The 12500-nt window shown below is 43.5% G+C and overlaps 1 protein-coding gene across 1 annotated transcript in view; it reads left to right on the plus strand.

Moving 5' to 3' along the window:
• The window catches only part of LOC106571052 (L-threonine 3-dehydrogenase, mitochondrial), a 22159-nt gene extending 12690 nt beyond the window's left edge, over positions 1-9469 (plus strand). Inside the window, exons 5-9 of the mRNA XM_014143707.2 lie at positions 1029-1178; positions 1299-1471; positions 2067-2157; positions 6436-6705; positions 8621-9469. Of these exons, the coding sequence (XP_013999182.1) occupies positions 1029-1178; positions 1299-1471; positions 2067-2157; positions 6436-6705; positions 8621-8760 (824 nt within the window). The 3' untranslated portion in view covers positions 8761-9469. The remainder of the gene's footprint in view (positions 1-1028; positions 1179-1298; positions 1472-2066; positions 2158-6435; positions 6706-8620) is intronic.
• Positions 9470-12500: the final 3031 nt, after the last annotated feature.

Raw genomic sequence — 12500 nt, forward strand, 5'->3', positions numbered from 1 at the left:
GACCTGTCTAAAATAAATAATGGATTTATTGTGAATGTGTAGGCTTTATTACATGGATTTATTGTGATGGTGTAGACTATATTACATGGATTTATTGTGAAGGTGGAGGCTATATTACATGGATTTATTGTGATGGTGTAGGCTATATTACATGGATTTATTGTGATGGTGTAGACTATATTACATGGATTTATTGTGGAGGTGTAGACTATATTACATGGATTTATTGTGGAGGTGTAGACTATATTACATGGATTTATTAGACTTTTTAAAATGTAGACGTTCCAAAGGTCTGCATCATGTGGCTTGTTGTCTGTGTGTGGAAGCCAGGAGATGCTAAATGTGTTAATGTTAATTAACGGTCAATTACCGTGAGACCGACAGTTATTTGCTTGACAATCACCGGCAGACTAAATTTCGTGACCACCACAGCCCTAGTCGTTACAAACAGGAAGGAAGCATTAACCTGATTCCCGTTTGGCTAACGTTACATTTATTAATTCATTAATTCAGGAGAATGTAAACTTGTCCGTTAGTTTGCTTTAAAATGTCTGAAATGTAAATAGAAAAGACATCTGGAGGGTTCCGTAGTTAAAATAGGGAATGATTTGGTTAGTTGTGATATTGATCCTTGTGAAAAGCTTCTTGTACAGAACGTCACCAGGAAGTGAATGTGTTTTGAACAGTTCATGTATGATGATTGGCTGGTCAAAACTGTCAACTACAATGCCTGATGAATGGTGATTGGCTGGTCAAAACTGTCTACTACAATGCTTGATGAATGGTGATTGGTTAGTCAATAACCTGTAATGAACTGTCTGCTACAATGACTGATTCAGGGCCAGCTAATACTAAGTAAGTCTATAGGAATTGTCCAGGGCACTGTTTAACCAACTGTTATAAAGAGTACAATTAGTCATTCTCATCCAAAATCCAGAAGACATTACAATTATACTAGAGGCTTTTAGTGAGACCACTGTTTTATATTGATGCTTGTTGTTTCTATGGTGCTTCCTGTTTCTCCTCAGGCCCCTTCATCTACTCTGACATCCTGGACTATAAGAACCTGCGTGAGATTGTGGTGAACAACCGCATCACGTGGTTGGTCCATTACAGCGCCCTGCTTAGCGCGGTGGGAGAGGCCAACGTATCTCTGGCTCGCGACGTCAACATCACTGGTGAGCAATGGAGAAACCGTCATTTTGGCTCAGCCTAGATCCTTGCCACACCAAAGCTTCATTTTAACCTGGCCTGGGATGGGCCCAGAGAGAGTAACTATTGAACTTCCTGTTCCTCAGGGCTCCACAACATCCTGGACATTGCAGCGGAGCACGGGCTGCGTCTGTTCGTCCCCAGCACCATCGGAGCCTTTGGGCCCACTTCGCCCCGGAACCCGACCCCTGACCTCTGTGTCCAGAGACCCAGGACCATCTATGGAGTGTCCAAGGTCCACGCAGAGCTCATGGGAGAGGTGAGATAAAAACACATGTTAGCAATACAGAATACAGAAGAAATGACCAATCAGCATTCAACCTCAGTCCAGAATCAGAATCACCTTTATTCCCCATTTACAAGTACCAGGAATCTGACCTGGCAAATCTGACCTGGTGAATTTGATCTGGTAAATCTGACCTGGTGAATTTGATCTGGTAAATCTGACCTGGTGAATTTGATCTAGTGAATCTGACCTGGTGAATTTGATCTGGTAAATCTGACCTGGTGAATTTGATCTGGTAAATCTGACCTGGTGAATTTGATCTGGTGAATCTGACCTGGTGAATTTGATCTGGTAAATCTGACCTGGTGAATTTGATCTGGTGAATCTGACCTGGTGAATTTGATCTGGCAAATCTGACCTGGTGAATTTGATGTGGTAAATCTGACCTGGTGAATTTGATCTGGTAAATCTGACCTGGTGAATTTGATCTGGTAAAGCTGACCTGGTGAATTTGATCTGGTAAATCTGACCTGGTGAGTTTGACCGCTTCAGTCATCTGAAATCATTGGTCTGTAATGTCGCTATAAGTGAAACATCTAACCCTTATTGCCCGTCTTCCCTCCAACAGTACTACCACCACCGCTACGGCCTTGACTTCCGCTGTCTGCGCTACCCAGGAATCATCTCTGCTGACTCACAGCCTGGAGGAGGAACGACAGGTGAGTTAGAGAGACACACACACACCCTCCCCAAGCACACACACGCCAAAGCGGTACACCAGGTTCCTCACTGTCATAACTCTATTTCAGTCCACCCTCCTGACTTCAACGTGTCGTTGGGGGTTATGTAACAGGGACATGTTATAGAACATTATGGTTATGGCCTTCAGCAATTTTAGCCAGGTTGATGACGTGAGAAAGTGATGCAGTATGTAATCCATGTCTAAACCCCTTGCCATCCTTCGACATACCCCTCCCACCATTCCTGGTTATCCAATGGGGTAACCTCACTTTGGGACAGGATTGTGGTTGTTGCTTTGGTAACTGTAAGGAAGTTAGTCTTGTCTAAGCCAGAATTTTTTGAATGTCCTGTTTCTGTAGCCAGTGTGAGGCAGCTTGATGTTCAAGCTAGTAAACCCCCTGGACACAGCCTGTTCTCATAGACTAGACGTAACACTGGACACTGAAATTGGTATGACATGTTACGTTTGGTATGGTTACATAAGACAGATGGTTACTTATGGCAAAAATTAAAGTAGGGTGGTTGGAATGGGTGGACGGGTGGGCATATAATGCGATCGTTTAGCAACCCGAAGGTTGCAAGTTCGAATCTCATCACTGACAATTTCAGCTAATTAGCAATTTTTCACCTACTTGCTACTTTGCAACTACTTAGCATGTTAGCTAACTCTTCCCCTATCCCTAACCTTATCCCTTTAACCTAACTCCTAAACTTAACCCTTCTAGCCAACCCTTTAACCTCTCTAGGGTCGGTGGGACGAAATCGTCCCACCTACGTAACAGCCAGTGGAATCCTGTGGCGCGTTATTCAAATACCTTAGAAATGCTATTACCTCAATTTCTCAAACATATGACTATTTGACACCATTTTAAAGACAAGACTCTCGTTAATCTAACCACACTGTCCGATTTCAAAAAGGCTTTACAACGAAAGCAAAACATTAGCTTATGTCAGCAGAGTACCCAGCCAGAAATAATCAGACACCCATTTTTCAAGCTAGCATATAATGTCACATAAACCCAGAAGACAGCTAAACGCAGCACTAACCTTTGATGATCTTCATCAGATGACAACCCTAGGACATTATGTTATACAATACATGCATGTTTTGTTCAATCAAGTTCATATTTATATCAAAAACCAGCTTTTTACATTAGCATGTGACGTTCAGAACTAGCATACCCCCCGCAAACTTCCGGTGAATTGACAAATTTTTTTACTAAATTACTCACGATAAACGTTCACAAAAAGCATAACAATTATTTTAAGAGTTATAGATACAGAACTCCTCTATGCACTCGATATGTCCGATTTTAAAATAGCTTTTCGGTGAAAGCACATTTTGCAATATTCTCAGTAGATAGCCTGGCATCACAGGGCTAGCTATTTAGACACCCAGCAAGTTTAGCACTCACCAAAGTCCGATTTACCATAAGAAAAATTGTATTACCTTTGGTGTTCTTCGTCAGAATGCACTCCCAGGACTTCTACTTCAATAACAAATGTTGGTTTGGTTCAAAATAATCCATAGTTATATCCAAATAGCGGTGTTTTGTTTTTGCGTTCAAGACACTATCCGAATGGTAAAGAAGGGTCACGAGCACGACGCATTTCGTGACCAAAAATTTCTAAATATTCCATTACCGTACTTCGAAGCATGTCAACCGCTGTTTAAAATCAATTTTTATGCCATTTTTCTCGTAAAAAAGCGATAATATTCCCGACCTGGAATCTGCGTTTAGGTAAAAAGACGAAAGAAAATAAAGCATGGGGTTGACTCGTGCACGCGCCTAAGCCCATTGTCCTCTGATCGGCCACTTGCCAAAAGCGCAAATGTGTTTCAGCCTGGGGCTGCCTCGATATCATTCAGCTTTTTCCCGGTCTCTGAGAGCCTATGGGAGCCGTAGGAAGTGTCACGTTACAGCAAAGATCCTCAGTCTTCAATAAACAGAGACAAGAAGCTCAATGAATGGTCAGAGAGGGCACTTCCTGTATGGAATCTTCTCAGGTTTTTGCCTGCCATATGAGTTCTGTTATACTCACAGACACCATTCAAACATTTTTAGAAACTTTAGGGTGTTTTCTATCCAAAGCCAATAATTATATGCATATTCTAGTTTCTGGGCAGTAGTAATAACCAGATTAAATCGGGTACGTTTTTTTATCCGGCCGTGTAAATACTGCCCCCTACCCCCAACAGGTTAACCTAACCCTAACATTAACCCGAACCCCTAGCCTAGCTAACATTAGCCAGCTAGCTAACGTTGGCACCTAGCGAGATTTCGTAACATATCATACGTTTCACAAATTTGTAACATATTGTACGCTTTCTGTAAGGTAACAAGGTCAGATTGCAGCTCTAACATAACCTGGTGAACAGTTGGGACAATGGAATACATAACAGTATCGTCTGCATACAAATGACTATTACAAGTTAACAGATAGACCAATACTGGCCTTCCCTGTAGCTCAGTTGGTAGAGCATGGTGTTTGCAACGCATGGTGTTTGCAACGCCAGGGTTGTGGGTTTGATTCCCACGGGGGCCAGTACGAAGAAAAAAAACAACAACAAAAAAATGTATGAAATGTATGCATTCATTACTGTAAGTTGCTCTGGATAAGAGCATCTGCTAAATGACTAAAAATGTAAATGTAAAATGAATTATTTATAGAAGTAATCAAGAGAACAGGTCCTAGTATCAAACCTTGCGGTACGCTTTTTGTAATATCCAGAAAACAAGACATAACACCATCAAAGATCACACTTTTTAAAACATTTGTTTACCTTTATTTAAGTAAGTCAGTTATGAACAAATTCTTATTTACAAATGACGGCCTACCGGGAAACAGTGGGTTAACTGCCTTGTTCAGGGTCAGAACGACAGATTTATTTTTATCTTGTCAGCTCTATGATTCGATCCAGCATCCTTTCGGTTACTGGCCCAATGCTATAACCACTAGGCTACCTACCACCATCTACATATTGAATCCTGTCTGAAAGATCATTTGCAAACCACTTGCAAGATACCTGATCCAGGCCTATTTCAACCTTTGAATCAGAGTGTGATGGTCAACAGTATCAAAGGCCTTGGAAAATGTGATTTTTATAATCTAAACAGCTTAACACATCATCTAGAACAAGCGTAGCAGCTGAAACAGTGCTTTGTCCAGGTCTAAAACCTGATTGGTCCAAATTTATAATAGAGTGAGAATTTAAACATGTTCTTAGCTGACAGTTGGCCAGGGATTCTAAAAACTTTGGAAAGGCGAGATCGTTTGGAAATTGGACGTTAGTTATCTAAGTCAGAAGGATCTCCTCCTTCTTGTAGGGGGAGGACATGGGGTCATTCCATGTCTTAGGGAGAACACCAGGAGCAATTGTGAAGTTCAAGGGGTCCTAGGCCTATTGGCAACGTTTGGAGTTATTTGGCAACCTTATCAAAACATATAGGTCTATGGACTAGAGTACATGATGCTGTGATACCCACCTCATCAAAACATATAGGTCTATAGACTAGACTACATGATGATAGGACAATAGGACCTGATGGAGGGACAATCGAGCCCTGAGTACCAGACCTTTAGGACCTGATGGAGGGACAATAGAGCCCTGAGTACCAGGCCTTTAGTGACCTGATGGAGGGACAATAGAGCCCTGAGTACCAGGCCTTTAGTGACCTGATGGAGGGACAATAGGGCCCTGAGTACCAGGCCTTTAGTGACCTGATGGAGGGACAATAGAGCCCTGAGTACCAGGCCTTTAGTGACCTGATGGAGGGACAATAGAGCCCTGAGTACCAGACCATTAGGACCTGATGGAGGGACAATAGAGCCCTGAGTACCAGACCTTTAGGACCTGATGGAGGGACAATAGAGCCCTGAGTACCAGGCCTTTAGTGACCTGATGGAGGGACAATAGAGCCCTGAGTACCAGACCATTAGGACCTGATGGAGGGACAATAGAGCCCTGAGTACCAGACCATTAGGACCTGATGGAGGGACAATAGAGCCCTGAGTACCAGGCCAATAGCGACTGGCCGTTAGCAAGTTTGGTAGGCTACTAATGACCATCAGCGGCATCAGAACGCAGTTTTGGAGACACCTAGTTACCGTGACTCAACGGTCACGTGGAATTTGACTCGTGACTGTCGGTGTGATTGTAATGTGGTCACTGCAACAGCCCTACTCTAAATAGACTGAAAGTCATCAATTACTATGATCAGACCAAACCTATCTAAACCTCTCCTCCCCTCCAGACTACGCTGTAGCCATATTCCACGATGCCGTCAAAACGGGGAAGTTTGAGTGTAACCTGAAGCCAGAAACGCGGCTGCCCATGATGTACATCGACGACTGTCTGCGTGCCACCGTAGAGATGATGGAAGCGCCCGCAGACACCCTCTCCATGAGGACCTATAACATCAACGCCATGAGCTTTTCCCCTGAAGAGCTGGCTCAGGAGGTCCAGAAACAGCTGCCGGACCTAGAGGTCACCTACGACATCGATCAAGTCAGACAGGCCATCGGTAAGATCAATACATTTAATTGATCCTTTATTCAGACTGGTTTGTTGGGTGGGTTGCAAAATTCCTAGATTTTCCTGAAAACCCAGTTGGAGGATTCCCTCCTTGCTTATTCCCTCCTGATTCTGGCAATCATCCAACTGGGATTTCTGGGAATTTTGGGAAAAGTTACCCTAATACTGGTGGGTGATACCATTGAGATCAAAGATCGATGAATGAGGGAGACCTGTCTAAATGCGCCACTGAAGGGTCTTTTCGAGATTCTCTTGAACTTCCAAGCATTTATATTTGAGTTGAATGTAGAAACTAACAACAAATGTCTCATGTGACAATTTTACTAACTCTTTTACAGCCTTTAGAGTAAGAAGACATTATATTAGCAGACGCTCTTACCCAGAGAGACTAGCAGACGCTCTTACCCAGAGAGACTAGCAGACGCTCTTACCCAGAGAGACTAGCAGACGCTCTTACCCAGAGAGACTAGCAGGCGCTCTTACCCAGAGAGACTAGCAGACGCTCTTACCCAGAGAGACTAGCAGACGCTCTTACCCAGAGAGACTAGCAGACCCTGTTACCCAGAGAGACTAGCAGACGCTCTTACCCAGAGAGACTAGCAGGCGCTTTTACCCAGAGAGACTTAGTCAGTGAGTCATTTAGCAGACCCTGTTATCCAGAGAGACTTACAGTCAGTGAGTCATTTAGCAGACGCTCTTATGCAGAGAGACTTACAGTCAGTGCATTCTTAAGGTAGCTAAGTGAGACGGACAACCACATATAGTAAGTGAATGTTTCCTCAATAACTAGCTGTCAGCGAAGTCAGTGCCAGTAATAGACATTCACATTATGAACACGCCCCCAACATGATGAACACGCCCCCAACATGATGAACACACCCCAACATGATGAACACGCCCCCAACATGATGAACACGCCCCTAACATGATGAACACGCTCCCAACATGATGAACACGCCCCCAACATGATCAACACGCCCCCAACATGATGAACACGCCCCCCAACATTATGAACACGCCCCCAACATTATGAACACGCCCCCAACATTATGAACACGCCCCCAACATTATGAACACGCCCCCAACATGAGGAACACGCCCCCAACATGATGAACACGCCCCCAACATTATGAACACGCCCCCAACATTATGAACACGCCCCCAACATGATGAACACGCCCCCAACATTATGAACACGCCCCCAACATGATGAACACGCCCCCAACATGATGAACACGCCCCCAACATTATGAACACGCCCCCAACATTATGAACACGCCCCCAACATTATGAACACGCCCCCAACATTATGAACACGCCCCCAACATTATGAACACGCCCCAACATGATGAACACGCCCCCAACATTATGAACACGCCCCCAACATTATGAACACGCCCCCAACATGATGAACACGCCCCCAACATTATGAACACGCCCCCAACATTATGAACACGCCCCCAACATTATGAACACGCCCCCAACATTATGAACACGCCCCCAACATGATCAACACGCCCCCAACATGATGAACACGCCCCCAACATTATGAACACGCCCCCAACATTATGAACACGCCCCCAACATGATGAACACGCCCCCAACATTATGAACACGCCCCCAACATTATGAACACGCCCCCAACATGATGAACACGCCCCCAACATGATGAACACGCCCCAACATTATGAACACGCCCCCAACATTATGAACACGCCCCCAACATGATGAACACGCCCCCAACATTATGAACACGCCCCCTCCCCCAACATGAGGAACACGCCCCCAACATTATGAACACGCCCCCAACATTATGAACACGCCCCCAACATTATGAACACGCCCCCAACATGATGAACACGCCCCCAACAAAATTGATCCTCTTCTCTTCTCTCCCTTTACAGCTGACAGCTGGCCAATGAATTTTGACGACTCTAACGCACGGAACGACTGGGGCTGGAAACACGACTACGACCTCCCGGAGCTCGTCCAGACCATGCTCAACTACATCGGCTCAGACTCGCGCATCTCACAGGCCAACTGAGGGGCCAGCGGTGGCGTGCTGCTCGGTGGCGTGCTGCTCGGTGACGTGCTGCTCGGTGGCGTGCTGCTCGGTGGCGTGCTGCTCGGTGGCGTGCTGGAGCAGTGTTGTTTCTTTGTACATACTGTAAAAAACATTGTTATAGAGGAGACAGACACGTAGTCTATGAAGACTGTTGTTATAGAGGAGGGAGACACGTGGTCTATACAGACTGTTGTTATAGAGGAGGGAGACACGTGGTCTATACAGACTGTTGTTATAGAGGAGGGAGACACGTGGTCTATACAGACTGTTGTTATAGAGGAGGGAGACACGTGGTCTATACAGACTGTTGTTATAGAGGAGACAGACACGTGGTCTATAAAGACTGTTGTTATAGAGGAGGGAGACACGTGGTCTATACAGACTGTTGTTATAGAGGAGACAGACACGTGGTCTATAAAGACTGTTGTTATAGAGGAGGGAGACACGTGGTCTATACAGACTGTTGTTATAGAGGAGGGAGACACGTGGTCTATACAGACTGTTGTTATAGAGGAGGGAGACACGTGGTCTATACAGACTGTTGTTATAGAGGAGGGAGACACGTGGTCTATACAGACTGTTGTTATAGAGGAGGGAGACACGTGGTCTATACAGACTGTTGTTATAGAGGAGACAGACACGTGGTCTATAAAGACTGTTGTTATAGAGGAGGGAGACACGTGGTCTATACAGACTGTTGTTATAGAGGAGACAGACACGTGGTCTATACAGACTGTTGTTATAAGACACGTGGTCTATACAGACTGTTGTTATAAGACACGTGGTCTATACAGACTGTTGTTATAGAGGAGACAGACATGTGGTCTATACAGACTGTTGTTATAGAGGAGGGAGACCTGTGGTCTATACAGACTGTTGTTATAGAGGAGGGAGACACGTGGTCTATACAGACTGTTGTTATAGAGGAGGGAGACACGTGGTCTGGAAATAGTCACTGTATTCTCTCTCTCCTCTCTTTGTCATTTGGAAGGGCTGTCTGTTTGTCTTTGTTTGTCTCTGTCTTTCTCCGTCTGTCTCAGTCTGTGTGGCAGAACAAGCTACTACAATGTGAAGGTTGGTCGCGCGAGAAATAGCGGTTTGACTCCCCTCCTCCGGAAAGGGGTTTGAACACAGGGACTGTAAGAACATTTATAGATGAAACATCTCAGAGAGGTTGACCTGCATGGCTATGAATTGTTCACTCTATTGTACCATTGTGACATTTTCAAGGCAAACAAACAAAGAATGTAGAATGTTCAATCTTAAACGCTTGAACCCTTCTTCTCTCTGTGGTGAGCTGATGTTCAAGGGTTACCTCTGTGTAACCCAATCATTAACCCCCCCTATTGTAAAGGGGTTAACGATTGTATAATTGTTTTTGCTAAGAGCTGAGAATTCAGGTATCAGAGGGTCTAAATGTACGGCCATAATCACATTAAGTTAAAGTTTTAGATTATGAGTTTTACTAATATATAAGCATTGTAATTTGATGCAGTTTAGCCTCTTACATCTAGACGTTCTGCTAGCGGAACACCTGCTCCAATATCCAATGATAGGCGTGGCGCGAATTACAAATTCCTCAAAAAACCCAAAACTTCAATTTTTCAAACATATGACTATTTTACACCATTTTAAAGACAAGACTCTCCTTTACCTAACCACACTGTCCGATTTCAAAAAGGCTTTACAGCGAAAGCAAAACATTAGATTATGTCAGCAGAGTACCCAGCCAGAAATAATCAGACACCCATTTTTCAAGCTAGCATATAATGTCACAAAAAACAAAACCACAGCTAAATGCAGCACTAACCTTTGATGATCTTCATCAGATGACACGCCTAGGACATTATGTTATACAATACATGCATGTTTTGTTCAATCAAGTTCATATTTATATCAAAAAACAGCTTTTTACATTAGCATGTGACGTTCAGAACTAGCATTCCCACCGAACACTTCCGGTGAATTTACTAAATTACTCACGATAAACGTTCACAAAAAACATAACAATTATTTTAAGAATTATAGATACAGAACTCCTTTGTGCAATCGAGGTGTCCGATTTTAAAATAGCTTTTCGGTGAAAGCACATTTTGCAATATTCTGAGTAGATAGCCCAGCCATCACGGCTAGCTATTTTGACACCCACCAAGTTTGACCCTCACCAAACTCCGATTTACTATTAGAAAAGTTTGATTACCTTTGGTGTTCTTCGTCAGAATGCACTCCCAGGACTGCTACTTCAATAACAAATGTTGGTTTGGTTCAAAATAATCCATAGTTATATCCAAATAGCGGTGTTTTGTTCGTGCGTTCAAGACACTATCCAAGGGTGACGAAGGGTTACGCGCCCGACGCGTTTCGTGACAAAAAATGTCTAAATATTCCATTACCGTACTTCGAAGCATGTCAACCGCTGTTTAAAATCAATTTTTATGCCATTTTTCTCGTAAAAAAGCGATAATATTCCGACCGGGAGTGGTTGTTTTCGTTCAAAGAGAGAGAAAGTAAACATGGAGTCGACTCGTGCACGAGCCTCAGTCTCATAGTACTCTGACTGGCCACTATCCAAACGCGCTAATATTTTTCAGCCAGGGCCTGCAAAGCCACGATTCAGCTTTTTGCCGCCTTCTGAGAGCCCATGGGAGCCGTAGGAAGTGTCACGTAACAGCAGAGATCCCCTGTTTTGGATAGAGATAATCAAGAAGGCCAAGAAATGGTCAGACAGGGTACTTCCTGTACAGAATCTTCTCAGGTTTTGGCCTGCCAAATGAGTTCTGTTATACTCACAGACACCATTCAAACAGTTTTAGAAACGTTGGAGTGTTTTCTATCCAAAGCTAATAATTATATGCATATTCTAGTTTCTGGGCAGGAGTAATAATCAGATTAAATCGGGTACGTTTTTTATCCGGCCGTGAAAATACTGCCCCCTATCCATAACAGGTTAAAGTAAGAGAGAACGATTGAAACCCTTTTAAAATCTTTTCAAAATCATCGAACAGTTGTAACTCTACATGTGTGTTTTAATATCGATGTGTGGAGGCACACATCGAGTACCAGCTCACCTTTTTCTATTATTTTATGTTATTTCAGCTGTTTTTTTCCCACTGATTTCACTCTTCTATGTATTCTGTCTGCTGGTGATAACTGACTGGGAATCATGTTGACTCAATGTGCTTCTTGCACTGCTTGTATGTAAAGTTTGAATGTTCCACAGCTCCTCTGGAATGTTTGGCTGCGTCTCAAATGGCATGCTATTCCCTAGATAGTGTCACCCTATTCCTTAAATATTCCCTATACACTATAAAAGGGAATCGGCTGCCATTTGGGATGCATCCTTTGACCGGTCAATTAGGGACTGTTTCCGTTAGTTCGTAAGTGACCTGTCAGGGATGTCCGTTTTCACTCCATCTGTCAAAGAGGTCCATGTGGATGTTATTAAAAAAGGGAAATGGTTTTGTGGTGGTTGTATATTTTTCTTTTCAGATGCTATTGTTGTAAATGAATTCAATGCTTTCTGTGTGTAAGTCGGGAACAAATGTGTGTTCTTTCAATCACAAATCTGCTTTGTCATTAAAGTATCTCTTTCTGTATCAATTTAATATGACATGTATTTGTCAGGGACCGTGTACAACATGCCATTGCACCATCTTTATATAGATAGTTCATTTTCATCTGTAGTCCCCTGGGCAGAAAACAGTCAACATTAAAACATC

The sequence above is a fragment of the Salmo salar genome, chromosome ssa15 (genome assembly GCF_905237065.1).
Source record: "Salmo salar chromosome ssa15, Ssal_v3.1, whole genome shotgun sequence".
NCBI lineage: Eukaryota > Metazoa > Chordata > Actinopteri > Salmoniformes > Salmonidae > Salmo > Salmo salar.